This window comes from Branchiostoma lanceolatum, chromosome 16, assembly GCF_035083965.1.
Source record: "Branchiostoma lanceolatum isolate klBraLanc5 chromosome 16, klBraLanc5.hap2, whole genome shotgun sequence".
Classification (NCBI taxonomy): Eukaryota; Metazoa; Chordata; class Leptocardii; order Amphioxiformes; family Branchiostomatidae; genus Branchiostoma; species Branchiostoma lanceolatum.
Genome location: NC_089737.1, coordinates 48,224 through 66,614, shown reverse-complemented (window position 1 = coordinate 66,614; position 18,391 = coordinate 48,224). Strand labels below are relative to the sequence as shown.

The 18,391-nt window shown below is 45.1% G+C and overlaps 1 protein-coding gene and 1 long non-coding RNA gene across 2 annotated transcripts in view; one reads left to right on the top strand and one right to left on the bottom strand.

The window, feature by feature from the left end:
- The window catches only part of LOC136421724 (uncharacterized), a 96,435-nt gene that overhangs the window by 33,720 nt on the left and 44,324 nt on the right, over positions 1–18,391 (top strand). The gene's annotated exons all lie outside the window — the stretch shown is intronic.
- LOC136422286 (zinc finger protein 722-like) lies at positions 12,762–14,429 on the bottom strand. Its single transcript, XM_066409949.1, has 2 exons — positions 14,320–14,429; positions 12,762–13,690 (listed from the first exon to the last, which is right to left on the bottom strand). The coding sequence occupies exon 2, from the start codon at positions 13,681–13,683 to the stop codon at positions 13,186–13,188; it is 498 nt and encodes a 165-aa protein (XP_066266046.1). The 5' UTR covers positions 13,684–13,690; positions 14,320–14,429; the 3' UTR covers positions 12,762–13,185.

Genomic DNA, 18,391 nt, shown 5'->3' with positions numbered 1-18,391 from the left:
GGCGGCGTCATTCATTATACGACCTGTCAATCATACATATATTACGCTATTAGGGGCCTTGCCATTCATATGCGACCTGTCAATTATACACATATTTGGCTAATAAGGGCGGCGCCAGAGGAGCCGCCCGGAGCCGCCCGGATCATACGACCCCTCCGACTTAGACTATACTACTGTTAACATCATGCCGAGACACACGAACACGTCTCCTACCAACAAAGATGCCAAGAAGCGCAAGTACAGCTCTACAGGTGTCAAACTGATGAAGAACTGGACACTGAAGGGACCGACATGAGGACAATCTTCCAAAATATAAATACTCAACTGGAAGAGCTTGCTAGTCTGAAACAATAGGTGAGCAAAGATACTGTAAGCATTGTAAACATTGCGAACTCTTCTCAACACTTGGAAGAAGAGGTGTCTGACTTACGAAAAGAACTGAAAACACTGTCTGCGAAAGTCAAAGTCTATGAAGAAAAACAGGAAAAGTATGAGAAAGACAAGAATAGTGCTCAGCATAAGCAAGTCCAGATGGAAGCGCAGTCGCGAAGGAACAATCTGATATTCTACAATGTTCCAGAGGAGACTTCCGAGAAACCTAAGACCCACTTTACACTCAGTGCGGTTCAAATAATCAAAACCAGTTCCAAACCGGCTCGGTTGTTTTTAGGCCTACGGGTGGAAGGGCAGTGCGTCACCCGTGGCGCAAGATATTACAGTCGCGCGCGATTCAAAATGGCGGTAGAAGAGCCACTTATTTTCGTCTTGCAGTTGTTCATATTTCTTATGTTTTTGCTACAAACGTTTTCTGGCATATGAAACGGGCATTTGTACGGGCCAAACAAAAAAAAGGAGGATGAGACGCATGTACAGGGACAGGCAAGACCAGGCTTGAACCCGCCGGCGTTCGTCCTCGCCGCGGTGGTGGTACTGCAAGCCGGGCATGTTGATCGGGTTATAGGAGAACACCAAAGAAGCAGCCACGGGTGGCAGGCCATTGCACTTGAAACATTCGACAACTTTCAATGACAATTGCACAAATGTTTCAGAATGAGGAAAATATGCTTCTATCGCTAGCGCATGCTTATTAGCATATCATTATCATGACCTCGAAAGCGCTCCCGGAGCCGGTTACCTCTTTACACACAGAGAGGAGCAGCATCGACCCCCCGCTGATGTGGACTAGACCGGGGTTGGGATGTGGTCTGGTGCGGTTCGTGGATAACCAGATTATCCTCTTTAGACTGGAAACGGTAAGCGAACTAGTTCGGTTAAAGTGATTTAGTTCGCTTTACCCGCACTGAGTGTAAAGTGGGAAGCGAACTGAAAAACTGCTTACCCAGATCCTCGAACACAATGCCAAAATTCCAGAGAATGTTGTGAAGAAAATGAAGTTCCAGCGTGTACATCGTCTGGGAAGAATTCGTATTGGTGAAAATGCACGACCCTGACCAATAATTGCAAAGTTCGTCTGGTACAAAGAGCGAGAGCTTGTTAGAGGGGCAGCAAAGAATCTGAACGATACTAGCTTCGGGATCTCGGAGGACTGCCCCATGCAGATAAGAAAGGTAAGAAAGAAGCTTATTCCCGGATCCCGTTTTCAGAGCAACGCGCTCCGCTCAACCGCTCAAGTTTGCTATTCTGAATGTCGACCAACTATACGTTGATGGCGTTCTCTACAACGGACCTGAGAGCAACCGTCCGTATGCCACAAAATGAGATCGTTACTTCTAAAAAGAACTGAAGCAATGCCCTCGAACTCGTTTCTTGTTTGTATGTCTGTTAATGTCTCATGTTATTTAACCACGGATCCAGGTTTAATGGTTAACTTGTTTAGTTATTATAAATATAATGTGTTACCTTGTTTATTGAAATTTGTTTTCTACTTGTGCTGTACCCCTATAAATCTCTTGATTGCTGTAGCCATACTTTTCTTTTCCACTTTTCAAGCTAAAAATGAAAAGGAAAAAAAAAAACTTCCATCGACAGCAACTATGATTAATAAAAAAACAACTAAAATCAGTTCCTACAATGCCAACGGACTAGCAAACCATAGCAAAAGAAAAAAAAAGTTTAATGTGGTTGGCAGAAAAGTCATTTGATATCATATGTATTCAAGAAAGTCATTCAACCTTAAAAGATGAAAATATGTGGAAAAGAGAGTGAGGCGGTAATATCTTATTCAATCACGGTATGAGCAATACACGAGGTGTCATGATATTGCTAAATAAACACTTAACCTTTACTGTGCATGATTGTATAAAGGATGATGATAGGCGATTGATAGTTGTGGATATTTCAGTAGATGAAACGTGTTACTGCTTGGCCAATCTATATTCACCAAACAATGATAACCCAGCATTTTTTACTTGAAAATTTGGTTTTTGTAGGGGACTTTAATACGATTCAAAATGCTGGTTTAGACCGAGCAGGACTTAACCCTATCCAGACTGGGCTTTTTTGGTATATCTGGGACTGGGACTCATAATATCCGAACGGTATGATGTATCATCACCAAATTCGCAGGGAGTGATGTTCATGTCGAGTTTTATAATTCCTGTAATTTAAGTGACGTTATGACGTAAAATGACGTAATTATGACGTCATCGATGTGGATTTACATGTATTGGCTAAATAGGTAATTCCCGAAATATCTAAAGGTATTAAACAAAACAGTTGTACTATTCATTTTAAGGTATGCAGAGGCATACGACGTCAATGGTAATTACGTTGACGTCGAAATGACGTCGTAGAATGACGTCATGTGTTGTTAGCGATCCCTTGGGATCCGCCATCTTGGATCGGCCATTTTGAAATTTTGAAAAATCGTTTTTTTTTTCACTTATGACCCCAAAGGACACTTAAAATGGACAAGAAACGTTAGTCTTAATGTTTCTGGTAAATGAAATGTCAGGTATTGACGATTTTAAAGCCTGCTGATAGGGTCAGGCCGGGACCTGCCTTCTGGCACGAAAACTGGGTCGGTCGGGTATATTTAACCCGTTAAGCACCCTTTCACAAACAAGCATCTGTGAGGGTTAAGAGGTCGGGTCGTCCGGGTTTAGTTTGTCATAACCTAGGGTCAAGGGTCAAGGGTCATGGTCATGGTGTTAGGGTTAGGGTTAGTGTTATGGTCTTGGTATAGGGTGAAGCGTTTGGGTTAGTATTAGGGTTAAGGGTTCAGGTCTCATGGTGAACGGCTATGGTTAGTTGATGGCGTTGGCAAAGTCAGGTCGGGTTGTCCTTTGTCTTTGACCTCCGCGGCCGGTGCAGAGAAGCTTCCTATGGCAAACCCAAGACTTGTGTGCGAGGGTGATATAAGAGACTGACGCTCGGGCCAAAAAACAGGCTGGTCAGGTCAAGTTAACCCGGTTAGCAAGCTATCACGGGAAGGCATCCTTTGGCCTTAGGGAACGACAAGGATCGAGGTAAAAGGGTTCACGGACATAACATTGAGGCCTGCTGTAAATACATGGTCCGCTGTTGTACGGGTTAGTTAGTCGGTAGGGTTCGTCCGGGATCGGCCTTCTGGCGCGAAAACTGCGTCGGTTGGGTGAATTTAACCCGTGAAGCACCCTTTCACAGACAGGCATCTGTGAGGGTTAAGCAGTCGGGTCGTCCGGGTTAGTTTGTCATGACCTAGGGTCAAGGGTCAAGGGTCAAAGGTGAAGGTTATGGTGTTAGGGTTAGGGGTAAGGGGTTAGGGGTTAGGGGTTAGGGGTTAGGGGTAAGGGGTTAGGGGTTAGGGGTTAGGGGTTAGGGGTTAGGGGTTAGGGGTTAGGGGTTAGGGGTACTGGAAAATGGACGATTTAAGATTGAGTTGAGTTGCGGATTGATACAAACCGAATCACATCCTTAGAGTAAGAGTTAGGATTTAAGAGTTAAAAAGTTAAAGTTAGAAAGTTAGGGTTAGGGCTAGGTGTACTGGAAAATGGACGATTTGACATTGAGTTGAGTTGCGTGTTGATACAAGACCGAATCACATCCGTTGAGCAAGAGTTAGGAGTTAGGGGTTAGAAAGTTAGGGTTAGGGTTAGGGGGACTGGATAATGGACGATTTCAGATTGAGTTGAGTTGCGGATTGATACAAGACCGAATCACATCCTTAGAGTAAGAGTTAGGATTTAAGAGTTAAAAAGTTAAAGTTAGAAAGTTAGGGTTAGGGTTAGGGTTAGGGGTACTGGAATATGGACGATTTAAGATTGAGTTGAGTTGCGGATTGATACAAGACCGAATCACATCCGTTGAGTAAGAGTTAGGAGTTAGGAGTTAGGATTTAAGAGTTAAAAAGTTAAAGTAAGAAAGTTAGGGTTAGGGTTAGGGTTAGGGTTAGGGGTACTGGAATATGGACGATTTAAGATTGAGTTGAGTTGCGGATTGATACAAGACCGAATCACATCCGTTGAGTAAGAGTTAGGAGTTAGGATTTAAGAGTTAAAAAGTTAAAGTTAGAAAGTTAGGGTTAGGGGTAGGGGTAGGGTTAGGGGTAGGGGTACTGGAAAATGAACGATTTAAGATTGAGTTGAGTTGCGGATTGATACAAGACCGAATCACATCCGTAGAGTAAGAGTTAGGAGTTGGGAGTTAGGATTTAAGAGTCACAAAGTTAAAATTAGAAAGTTAGGGTTAGGGTTAGGGTTATGGTTAGGGGTACTGGAAAATGGACGATTTTAGATTGAGTTGAGTTGCGGATTGATACAAGACCGAATCACATCCATTGAGAGAATCACAGCCGTAGAGTAAGAGTTAGGAGTTAGGATTTAAGAGTTAAAAAGTTAAAGTTAGAAAGTTAGGGTTAGGGGTACTGGAAAAAGGACGATTTAAGATTGAGTTGAGTTGCGGATTAATACAAGACCGAATCACATCCGTAGAGTAAGAGTTAGGAGTTGGGAGTTAGGATTTAAGAGTTAAAAAGTTAAAGTTAGAAAGTTAGGGTTAGGGTTAGGGTTATGGTTAGGGGTACTGGAAAATGGACGATTTTAGATTGAGTTGAGTTGCGGATTGATACAAGACCGAATCACATCCATTGAGAGAATCACAGCCGTAGAGTAAGAGTTAGGAGTTAGGAGTAAGGATCTAAGAGTTAAAAAGTTAAAGTTAGAAAATTAGGGTTAGGGTTAGGGGTACTGGAAAATGGACGATTTAAGATTGAGTTGAGTTGCGCATTGATACAAGACTGAATCACATCCGTAGAGTAAGAGTTAGGAGTTAGGAGTTAGGATTTAAGAGTTAAAAAGTTAAAATTAGAAAGTTAGGGTTAGGGGTAGGGTTAGGGTTAGGGTTAGGGGTACTGGAAAATGGACGGTTTTAGGTTTGCAGGGCGGCTAATCTAGTGAAATTAGGGTTAGGGTTAGGATTAGGGTTAGGGTTAGGGTTACTGGATGCCGTTGGCAGAGTCAGGTTGGGTTGTTCTCTGTCGGTGAAAGGTTTCACGGACATAACATTGAGGCCTGCCGTAAATACATGGCCCCCGGTTGTACCAGTTAGTTGGTTTGTACCTTCAGGCCAGTACCTACCTTCTGACACAAAAACTTGTTTGCTTGGGTGGATTTAATCCGGTAAGCACCCTTTCACAGAAAAATGGTTAGGGTTAGGGTTAGGGTTAGGATTAACACCTAGGGTTAGGGTTAGGGTTAACTCTTAAAGTCTCATAACTCGATAACAAAGCACGATATTTGAAATCCGTCTTCAGTTTCAAACTCCTGGCCAAAAGACCTTTTGAATGAGCCCAAGTTTGGCCCGTTTAAAGAATGGTTAGGGTTAGGGTTAGGATTAACACCTACGGTTAGCACCTAGGGTTAGGGTTAGGTTGGGTTGTTCTCTGTCAGTGAAAGGTTTCACGGACATAACATTGAGGCCTGCCGTAAATACATGGCCCCCGGTTGTACCAGTTAGTTGGTTTGTACCTTCAGGCCAGTACCTACCTTTTGACACAAAAACTTGTTTGCTTGGGTGGATTTAACCCGGTAAGCACCCTTTCACAGAAGAATGGTTAGGGTTAGGGTTAGGGTTAGGATTAACACCTAGGGTTAGGGTTAGGGTTAACTTTTAAAGTCTCATAACTCGATAACAAAGCACGATATTTGAAATCTGTCTTCAGTTTCAAACTCCTGGCCAAAAGCACCCTTTCACAGAAGAATGGTTAGGGTTAGGGTTAGGGTTAGGGTTAGGTTTAACACCTAGGGTTAGGGTTAGGGTTAACTTTTAAAGTCTCATGACTCTATAACAAAGCACGATATTTGAAATTTGTCTTCAGTTTCAAACTCCTGGCCAAAAGCACCATTTCAAGAAGAATGGTTAGGGTTAGGGTTAGCGTTAGGATTAAAAACCTAGGGTTAGGGTTAGGGTTAATTTTTTAAGGCTCATAACTCGATAACAAAGCACAATATTTGAAATCCGTCTTCAGTTTCAGTTTGAAGAATGGTTAGGGTTAGGGTTAGGATTAACACCTTGGGTTAGGGTTAGGGTTAACTTTTAAAGTCTCATGACTCGATAACAAAGCACGATATTTGAAATCTGTCTTCAGTTTCAAACTCCTGGCCAAGAGCACCCTTTTACAGAAGAATGGTTAGGGTTAGGGTTAGGGTTAGGATTAACACCTAGGGTTAGGGTTAGGGTTAACTCTTAAAGTCTCATAACTCGATAACAAAGCACCTTCTGACACAAAAACTTGTTTGCTTGGGTGGATTTAACCCGGTAAGCACCCTTTCACAGAAGAATGGTTAGGGTTAGGGTTAGGGTTTGGATTAACACCTAGGGTTAGGGTTAGGGTTAACTTTTAAAGTCTCATGACTCGATAACAAAGCACGATAGTTGAAATCTGTCTTCAGTTTCAAACTCCTGGCCAAAAGCACCCTTTCACAGAAGAATGGTTAGGGTTAGGGTTAGGGTTAGGATTAACACCTAGGGTTAGGGTTAGGGTTAACTTTTAAAGTCTCATAACTCGATAACAAAGCACGATATTTGAAATCCGTCTTCAGTTTCAGTTTGAAGAATGGTTAGGGTTAGGGTTAGGATTAACACCTAGGGTTAGGGTTAGGGTTAACTTTTAAAGTCTCATGACTCGATAACAAAGCACGATATTTGAAATCTGTCTTCAGTTTCAAACTCCTGGCCAAAAGCACCCTTTCACAGAAGAATGGTTAGGGTTAGGGTTAGGGTTAGGATTAACACCTAGGGTTAGGGTTAGGGTTAACTTTTAAAGTCTCATAACTCGATAACAAAGCACGATATTTGAAATCCGTCTTCAGTTTCAGTTTGAAGAATGGTTAGGGTTAGGGTTAGGATTAACACCTAGGTTTAGGGTTAGGGTTAACTTTTAAAGTCTCATGACTCGATAACAAAGCACGATATTTGAAATCTGTCTTCAGTTTCAAACTCCTGGCCAAAAGCACCCTTTCACAGAAGAATGGTTAGGGTTAGGGTTACAGGATGAGGTCGGTTAAGTCAGTTTGGGTTGTCTTTTGGTGAAAGGTTTAACTGACATAACATTGTGGCCTGCCGTAGATAGATGGCCACCGGCTGTAATGCTTAGTTTGTTTGTTTCTTCAGGCCAGTACCTACCTTCTGATACAAAAACTTTATCGCTTGGGTGGATTTAACCCGGAAAGCACCCTTTCACAGTTAGGGTTAGGGTTAGGAATAAGACCTAGGGTTAGGGTTAGGGTTAACTTTTACAGTCTCATGACTCGATAACAAAGCACGATACTTGAAATCTGTCTGCAGTTTCAAACTCCTGGCCAAAAGACCTTTTGAATGAGTCCAAGTTTGGCCCGTTTGAAGAATGGTTAGGGTTAGGGTTAGGAATAAGACCTAGGGTTAGGGTTAGGGTTAACTTTTACAGTCTCATGACTCGATAACAAAGCACGATACTTGAAATCTGTCTGCAGTTTCAAACTCCTGGCCAAAAGACCTTTTGAATGAGTCCAAGTTTGGCCCGTTTGAAGAATGGTTAGGGTTAAGGTTAGGGTTAGGATTAAGACCTAGGGCTATGGTTACACGATGAGGTCGGTTAAGTCAGTTTGGGTTGTCTTTTGGTGAAAGGTTTAACTGACATAACATTGTGGCCTGCCGTAGATAGATGGCCACCGGCTGTAATGCTTAGTTTGTTTGTTTCTTCAGGCCAGTACCTACCTTCTGATACAAAAACTTTATCGCTTGGGTGGATTTAACCCGGAAAGCACCCTTTCACAGTTAGGGTTAGGGTTAGGAATAAGACCTAGGGTTAGGGTTAGGGTTAACTTTTACAGTCTCATGACTCGATAACAAAGCACGATACTTGAAATCTGTCTGCAGTTTCAAACTCCTGGCCAAAAGACCTTTTGAATGAGTCCAAGTTTGGCCCGTTTGAAGAATGGTTAGGGTTAGGGTTAGGAATAAGACCTAGGGTTAGGGTTAGGGTTAACTTTTAAAGTCTCATGACTCGATAACAAAGCACGATACTTGAAATCTGTCTGCAGTTTCAAACTCCTGGCCAAAAGACCTTTTGAATGAGTCCAAGTTTGGCCCGTTTGAAGAATGGTTAGGGTTAAGGTTAGGGTTAGGATTAAGACCTAGGGCTATGGTTACACGATGAGGTCGGTTAAGTCAGTTTGGGTTGTCTTTTGGTGAAAGGTTTAACTGACATAACATTGTGGCCTGCCGTAGATACATGGCCACCGGCTGTAATGCTTAGTTTGTTTGTTTCTTCAGGCCAGTACCTACCGTCTGATACAAAAACTTTATCGCTTGGGTGGATTTAACCCGGAAAGCACCCTTTCACAGTTAGGGTTAGGGTTAGGAATAAGACCTAGGGTTAGGGTTAGGGTTAACTTTTACAGTCTCATGACTCGATAACAAAGCACGATACTTGAAATCTGTCTGCAGTTTCAAACTCCTGGCCAAAAGACCTTTTGAATGAGTCCAAGTTTGGCCCGTTTGAAGAATGGTTAGGGTTAGGGTTAGGAATAAGACCTAGGGTTAGGGTTAGGGTTAACTTTTAAAGTCTCATGACTCGATAACAAAGCACGATACTTGAAATCTGTCTGCAGTTTCAAACTCCTGGCCAAAAGACCTTTTGAATGAGTCCAAGTTTGGCCCGTTTGAAGAATGGTTAGGGTTAGGGTTAGGAATAAGACCTAGGGTTAGGGTTAGGGTTAACTTTTACAGTCTCATGACTCGATAACAAAGCACGATACTTGAAATCTGTCTGCAGTTTCAAACTCCTGGCCAAAAGACCTTTTGAATGAGTCCAAGTTTGGCCCGTTTGAAGAATGGTTAGGGTTAAGGTTAGGGTTAGGATTAAGACCTAGGGCTATGGTTACACGATGAGGTCGGTTAAGTCAGTTTGGGTTGTCTTTTGGTGAAAGGTTTAACTGATATAACATTGTGGCCTGCCGTAGATACATGGCCACCGGCTGTAATGCTTAGTTTGTTTGTTTCTTCAGGCCAGTACCTACCGTCTGATACAAAAACTTTATCGCTTGGGTGGATTTAACCCGGAAAGCACCCTTTCACAGTTAGGGTTAGGGTTAGGAATAAGACCTAGGGTTAGGGTTAGGGTTAACTTTTACAGTCTCATGACTCGATAACAAAGCACGATACTTGAAATCTGTCTGCAGTTTCAAACTCCTGGCCAAAAGACCTTTTGAATGAGTCCAAGTTTGGCCCGTTTGAAGAATGGTTAGGGTTAGGGTTAGGAATAAGACCTAGGGTTAGGGTTAGGGTTAACTTTTAAAGTCTCATGACTCGATAACAAAGCACGATACTTGAAATCTGTCTGCAGTTTCAAACTCCTGGCCAAAAGACCTTTTGAATGAGTCCAAGTTTGGCCCGTTTGAAGAATGGTTAGGGTTAGGGTTAGGAATAAGACCTAGGGTTAGGGTTAGGGTTAACTTTTACAGTCTCATGACTCGATAACAAAGCACGATACTTGAAATCTGTCTGCAGTTTCAAACTCCTGGCCAAAAGACCTTTTGAATGAGTCCAAGTTTGGCCCGTTTGAAGAATGGTTAGGGTTAAGGTTAGGGTTAGGATTAAGACCTAGGGCTATGGTTACACGATGAGGTCGGTTAAGTCAGTTTGGGTTGTCTTTTGGTGAAAGGTTTAACTGACATAACATTGTGGCCTGCCGTAGATACATGGCCACCGGCTGTAATGCTTAGTTTGTTTGTTTCTTCAGGCCAGTACCTACCTGTTTACTTTACACAGGTATCCGCCTCACTGGCTGTAACACCACCGGTTTACTTTACACAGGTATCCGCCTCACTGGCTGTATCACCACCTGTTTACTTTACACAGGTATCCGCCTCACTGGCTGTATCACCACCTGTTTACTTTACACAGGTATCCGCCTCACTGGCTGTATCACCACCTGTTTACTTTACACAGGTATCCGCCTCACTGGCTGTATCACCACCTGTTTACTTTACACAGGTATCCGCCTCACTGGCTGTATCACCACCTGTTTACTTTACACAGGTATCCGCCTCACTGGCTGTATCACCACCTGTTTACTTTACACAGGTATCCGCCTCACTGGCTGTATCACCACCTGTTTACTTTACACAGGTATCCGCCTCACTGGCTGTAACACCACCTCTTTACTTTACACAGGTATCCGCCTCACTGGCTGTAACACCACCTGTTTACTTTACACAGGTATCCGCCACACTGGCTGTACCACCACCTGTTTACTTTACACAGGTATCCGCCTCACTGGCTGTAACACCACCTGTTTACTTTACACAGGTATCCGCCACACTGGCTGTATCACCACCTGTTTACTTTACACAGGTATCCGCCACACTGGCTGTATCACCACCTGTTTGCTTTACACAGGTCTCCGCCTCACTGGCTGTATCACCACCTGTTTACTTTACACAGGTATCCGCCACACTGGCTGTACCACCACCTGTTTACTTTACACAGGTATCCGCCTCACTGGCTGTATCACCACCTGTTTACTTTACACAGGTATCCGCCTCACTGGCTGTATCACCACCTGTTTACTTTACACAGGTATCCGCCTCACTGGCTGTATCACCACCTGTTTACTTTACACAGGTATCCGCCTCACTGGCTGTATCACCACCTGTTTACTTTACACAGGTATCCGCCACACTGGCTGTATCACCACCTGTTTACTTTACACAGGTCTCCGCCTCACTGGCTGTAACACCACCTGTTTACTTTACACAGGTATCCGCCACACTGGCTGTACCACCACCTGTTTACTTTACACAGGTATCCGCCTCACTGGCTGTACCACCACCTGTTTACTTTACACAGGTCTCCGCCTCACTGGCTGTAACACCACCTGTTTACTTTACACAGGTATCCGCCACACTGGCTGTACCACCACCTGTTTACTTTACACAGGTATCCGCCTCACTGGCTGTATCACCACCTGTTTACTTTACACAGGTATCCGCCACACTGGCTGTATCACCACCTGTTTACTTTACACAGGTATCCGCCTCACTGGCTGTACCACCACCTGTTTACTTTACACAGGTATCCGCCTCACTGGCTGTAACACCACCTGTTTACTTTACACAGGTATCCGCCTCACTGGCTGTATCACCACCTGTTTACTTTACACAGGTCTCCGCCTCACTGGCTGTAACACCACCTGTTTACTTTACACAGGTATCCGCCACACTGGCTGTACCACCACCTGTTTACTTTACACAGGTATCCGCCTCACTGGCTGTAACACCACCTGTTTACTTTACACAGGTATCCGCCTCACTGGCTGTACCACCACCTGTTTACTTTACACAGGTCTCCGCCTCACTGGCTGTAACACCACCTGTTTACTTTACACAGGTATCCGCCACACTGGCTGTACCACCACCTGTTTACTTTACACAGGTATCCGCCTCACTGGCTGTATCACCACCTGTTTACTTTACACAGGTATCCGCCTCACTGGCTGTATCACCACCGGTTTACTTTACACAGGTATCCGCCACACTGGCTGTATCACCACCTGTTTACTTTACACAGGTATCCGCCACACTGGCTGTATCACCACCTGTTTACTTTACACAGGTATCCGCCTCACTGGCTGTAACACCACCTGTTTACTTTACACAGGTATCCGCCACACTGGCTGTATCACCACCTGTTTACTTTACACAGGTATCCGCCACACTGGCTGTATCACCACCTGTTTACTTTACACAGGTATCCGCCTCACTGGCTGTAACACCACCAGTTTACTTTACACAGGTCTCCGCCTCACTGGCTGTAACACCACCTGTTTACTTTACACAGGTATCCGCCACACTGGCTGTATCACCACCTGTTTGCTTTACACAGGTATCCGCCTCACTGGCTGTATCACCACCTGTTTACTTTACACAGGTATCCGCCACACTGGCTGTATCACCACCTGTTTACTTTACACTTTATACTTGGATCTGCAAGGGAGGACCAGTCATAGCGAGGGCATTTGGTTGCTGGCTTCTCGTTTCAACGTAGGCTTAGGCATATTTCAGCTGACACTATTCTGTGGTCTGAGATACTGAATGTGTTGTAGGCTTCACAATTCTCTACACTGTTTACCCACTTTCTGTTTACAAGGATGTAGTCCAACTGCGCTCTAGTGCCATTTGGATACGAAAATGTCCACAGCTTTCCTTTACGTTTCTGGAATATCGTGTTTAGACATACTAGTCTGTTATTTGGTCCTTACCAATTTGTGCATTCATGTCACCACTTATTACATCTGACTAGACATTCCCAAATCAGACATAGGCAAGGAATATCACGACAAATGGAATTTTGGAAATAACACAACTCTTTATTTCAAACCGAACAACTGGAACTCTGGAACAACTGGAGTTTTTCAGCTAACAGATTCAAGGAATAAAACACGCTATATAATGTATTTGCTTCTACTGTGTAGTTCTGATCTACTGTGAATGTTACAACGTTCCTTATATTTCCCTATCTACCGGTACTTCATTTCAAACCGAACAACTGGAACTCTGGAACAACTGGAGTTTTTCAGCTAACAGATTCAAGGAATAAAACACGCTATATAATGTATTTGCTTCTACTGTGTAGTTCTGATCTACTGTGAATGTTACAACGTTCCTTATATTTCCCTATCTACCGGTACTTCATTTCAAACCGAACGACTGGAGACCGTGAAACAATGAACATAAAGTAACGTTGCAAGAAACAATCAGTCTATATTCAGTGGCAAGTCTTGGCGTGCCGGTGGAGACTGCCACCGTGTCTGAACTGCTTGCCGCACTTCTCACATCTGTAGGGCTTCTCTCCGGTGTGTAGTCTCATGTGCACCTCCAATGCTCCTAAGGTTGCAAACCTCCTGCCGCACTCCTCACATGTGTAAGGTTTCTCCCCAGTGTGAGTACGAAAGTGGCGCGAAAGGTTGCCTTTAACTGCGAAGGCTCGGTCACATTCCTGGCACACGTAAGGTTTTTCCCCCGTGTGAGTCCGCATGTGCTTTGTTATTGCACTGAGGTCTCTAAAGTGCGACCCGCACGCATCGCAATGGTACGGTTTCTCGCCGCTGTGCGTCCTCTTGTGATAGATGTAGGAAGACGCCGTGCTGAACTGCTTGCCGCAATCCTTGCAGCGGTACGGGGTCTCACCCGTGTGGTTTCGTATGTGGACCCTCAGGTTGTACATCCTTGGAGTGGAGAACCCACAATGCTCGCAAACGAACATTGTTGACCTGGAATAGATTCAGAAGTTTGTTATTGAAAGCGATCAGGTAGGCATTACTACATAGCACAAAGTTTTTTCACAACATGGTACACGTTATTTCACAGAAAAAAGTTTTCCGGTCAAGGCTAGAATATAGCACACTTCAAGCCTTATTATCTTGCAATAAGGAGCTAATTTGCATAATTAGTAAGGAAAGTTTGTTAACCAACTGCCTTTCAATGGGACATGGGACAGTGTCAGGTCATGTAAACAGATAGCCTTGCATAAACGTACATGTAGGTCAAATAAATAAACTTTTCTCCAAGCAGAGGTGTGGGTCCTGCTGGTTTTTGACGCGTTCAGTTTAAGCATTGTTGTTCAACACGGTTGGCGACATAACGAAATAGGGACAAAATAGAAAGCCTGACTAGAAACACCTAAAAACGTGCCAGATCAACTTTCAACACTGCCATATCGAACCTTTGTGGCACGTAAATATAAATCACTTTCCATAATAAGCCTTGATTATTTGGCGAAGATAATGTGTTTGTGGAACTCTAGTTTACATTTACCAAACTTCATCACCAACGTAATAAGTTAGGCACACTATCTGGCGTAGCACTAAATAGCGATAAAGTAGACATTGAAAGTACTTACCAGATCAGACGAGCAGATGACGAGATGAAAAAAAACTTGGCTATTTGAAGACGGCTAGAAAACGTTCCGAATCGTTTGAAATCGAATCAGGTACTGTCGACTACGAACTTCAACGACCATTTTATGTAGAAGCGGGCCCTTTGTTTATCCGTGAAATTAGCTATATCAACAATGCTATTGTTACATAATCAAACAGTTGTCTGACAAATCATGATGACCAGTGATTATGTAATTAGTCCCAGCGCGTGCAGATCTCATTGCGCTAATTGAATATTACAACTTCTTTTGTATCAACTGATCAACAGCAAACGCCGCCCTCAAGCGCATCTCTGTGCACTGACCAATCGCAACGTCAGATTTCGGCCAGGGAACCAATCAGACGTCCGGGCGCCCACCAATTGTAATTTGCGGGCATCTGATTAGCGGGTCTCATAAATTCACTCCCCACCGCTCGACGACTACTTTTAATGTCTTGGACTTGAGCGTAGACGAAGTTCACCCGTTCGTTCGACATGCACGTACCAAGCAGACCGCCCGTAAGTCCACCGGTGGCAAAGCCCCAAGGAAGCAGCTGGCAACCAAGGCCGCGCGCAAGAGCGCCCCTGCTAATGGCGGCGTCAAGAAGCCTCACCGCTACAGGCCCGACGGACCTGCGCTTCCAGAGCTCGGCGGTCATGGCCCTGCAGGAAGCCGGCGAGGCCTACCTGGTCGGTGTCTTCGAGGACACCAACCTGTGCGCCATCCACGCCAAGCGCGTCACCATCATGCCCAAGGACATCAACAACCCCGGCCCTTTTCAGGGCCACCCACATATCCCAGAAAGATCTATATCCTTCCACCTTTCTTTAAACAGACGCAGTTGTTGCGCCTGAAATACAATTACACACCACTCGCACATCACCCCCCCACACACACACACACAACTTATACCTGTACACGCAAATCAATTCAGCCGACAGTGTAATGACTTTATCAACGTTAGAGAATGTTATGTGAACGCGTGCATTCGGTCGCGAACACATAACCTGTACACGCGTATAATATACATATAGGTCAGCTAGCATTAAACGACACCGTATTGCGGTCATTTCTTGTACTTGTATGATCGGTCTTGCTCACGCTTTGCGATAATTGTCTGTCAGCTATCTTGGACTGGGATATGTCGTATTTGGGTAATTTTATTCGTATATCTGCATTGTGCAGGCACTTGATTCAGTGTGAAGAGAACACAGTTCTTTCGAGAGGATGTGGGTGGCCCTGAAAAGGGCCGGGGTTCAGTTTCTTTAATTACTGAGCCTTGCTGGTCTTCTTGGGCAGAAGCACGGCGTGGATGTTGGGCAGAACGCCGCCCTGTGCGATGGTCACGCCGCCAAGAAGCTTGTTCAACTCCTCGTCGTTGCGGACGACCAGTTGAAGGTGACGGGGGATGATTCTGGTTTTCTTGTTGTCGCGGGCAGCGTTACCGGCCAGCTCCAGGACCTCGGCCGTCAGGTACTCCAGCACGGCCGCCAGGTACACCGGTGCGCCGGCACCCACGCGCCGCGCGTGGGTTTCCCTTGCACCCGACCGACCGGGAACTGGAGACCCGCCCGGGAAGAACGGCTCTTTGCCTTTGCGCGTGCCTTGCCACCTTCGCCACGTCCAGACATCTTGTAGTAGTCGATTGATTTACGTCAAACGGCAGAAAGAATGAGGGAATGAAGAGGCATTATCTCCTGTCCAAACAATTTATACCCCGCCGATGGATTCACGGCTTCAGCCAGCGAACCAATAGAGAGAGCTCACTCTCGGTGAGAAGAAGTTCTACCACGTCCGCACCTTAGACTAGACAATCCCCAAATTTGCATTGTTCTCCCATATAAAGGCCTGGCCGAGACGACAAGCGGAAAAGCCGCCAAAAGCCGCCAGGCCCGCAGGGGACAAGACGCGCGGAGAAAGAGAAGGGAAACCTTCGGCGTCTACATCTACAAGGTGCTCAATACGAAGCTTCTCGACTGGCTCACTACAACAAGCGCTCCACCATCAGCAGCCGCGAGATCCAGACCGCCGTGCGACTCCTGCTGCCGGGCGAGTTGGCCAAGCACGCCGTCAGCGACTAGACTACACACAACGCACACGCCGAAAAACCTGGGATCGCAGGCGACATAAGACAGTACAGAACTTATGTCCTGGAACACAACAACAACAACAAAAACAACAGGATGATCATGAAAGAAAACAAAGAAGTGAATTTTGACGTAATAAAAGTCTGCACACGTTCTTATTACACCAAACAAAGCTGACGCAACAAGAAACTTGCGCCCCTTGCCTTCTGCCGCCTGTGTCTAATTTTGTACCCGGAGGTAGAGAAGGTCGCTATACTTAGCTATAGGCGAACGAAGGGCACTGCCTTTCTTTCGCTCGTCTCAGTAAAAAAATACACACACACCTGTACCACCGTATACCATTAATACAGATATCAGCATTTATTCATTTCCACTTGTTTGGTAATAACAGATGTATTCATTACGAATGTGAATGTGTGAGCGATATAATTCTTTCTTTAGGATGTGGGTGGCCCTGAAAAGGGCCGGGGTTTCAAAGGGCTGGTTCTTCAGTATCAGTCTACGGACGGGCGCAAGGTTTGAGAGTTACGAAGGAAATCGGCGCCTTGTCTCTCGCCATAGTCGAACAAGAGTTCCGTTCCCTCCGAAATGTCACGGTTAGCTAGTAGGAGAACTGCCGGGTCTGGATCGCCTCCCGTCACTATAGCAAGTTTCAGATTTGCATTATTTCGGCTGTGGTTTATAAGCGCTGCCGGATTGCTGTCGGACACATTGCCATCGATGACAAAAACTGCCGCGCCTGTATAAACCCAAAGTAATTTGGCATGGTCTCCTTCTTCTAGAGAGTCAAGGCGTTGGACTGCTACTGAATTGGCGATTCTCTCTCCTCTGTACTCAGAAACTATACTACCTCGGCGTATGGTTTCCGTAGCGATTGCGCAGAGCCCTGCCGGCCTGAAGTCTTTCTTGACGAGGGCGGGACGGAACGCAACGGGTCTCTCCGTGGCCGGCATACTGATGTATCTTAACATTTCTTCCCGCGTGGTCAGCGATGGATGTCTGGTCGGCCTGGCAAACCGTATTCCAGAATAGCCTCTCTCACCTCCTCGAAGCTTTTTGGCGGTGACTAAGATTGCGTCTCCACGCTTGTTTTTTGACACCAGCGCAGATGCAACTTGTCTCTCGAACCGCTTCTTCGTCAGCATGGCTTCCGTCTGTGAGTCATGATCAGAGCGTAGTTCGCAATATGACTGATGGGATTGCCTCAGCTCGGAAGTCGTCACGAAATCCTCCAAATCGCCAGTAAAAATTAGGCAATCTCTGAGCCACTCATTCATAAGCGGGAGCGGGACTTTTCGTTTTCGCCTTCCGTTTAGAACATCTCTAATATGAGATGTGCCTCGTGCTGATCTAGACCCCATCATCTGCTTTCTGATATTGTTTGCTCGCGTTCGAGCACGACGCTTTGAGAGAAGTAACTCCGAAGTCTTACTTGGACACGATTGGTGTAAATAGTGGTTCTGACAGCGCATAAAATTTCATCCAATAGTGGCATGGTAATCAGCAGTTCGACCAATGAGACACCGTCTACATGTCCGTCCAAAATTTGCATATATTATAACTTCATTTTGTATTTCTAAATTGACGGAGGTAGGCGGGGCTATAGGATCGGTCTTACTGGCGCCGGTCGCGGTCACCGGTCGCGAATAGCCACATTATTTCTTAGAGTGTCTGGCACGCCATCCAGAAAGCTTTATTTATGTGGTGTCTAGCGTTCGACGTTTGCAGGCCGGAATATGAAGCATAGAGCTGTACCTTGCCCTCGTCTAAAAACGTGGTTTAGAAAACACGTAGTCATCACAGGACACTGGCACGATTTTTCACGGAGTTTCTCCCTGTTTCAGTCATACCGACACTTTTTGTCCAAGGCTGACGACAATACATGGCCTCTCGATCTCGGTTACAGGCGATTTAGTGGTCAGCTTGCCCGTTTGATGGCCGCTAAATACGTTCCTGTCAACGCAGTA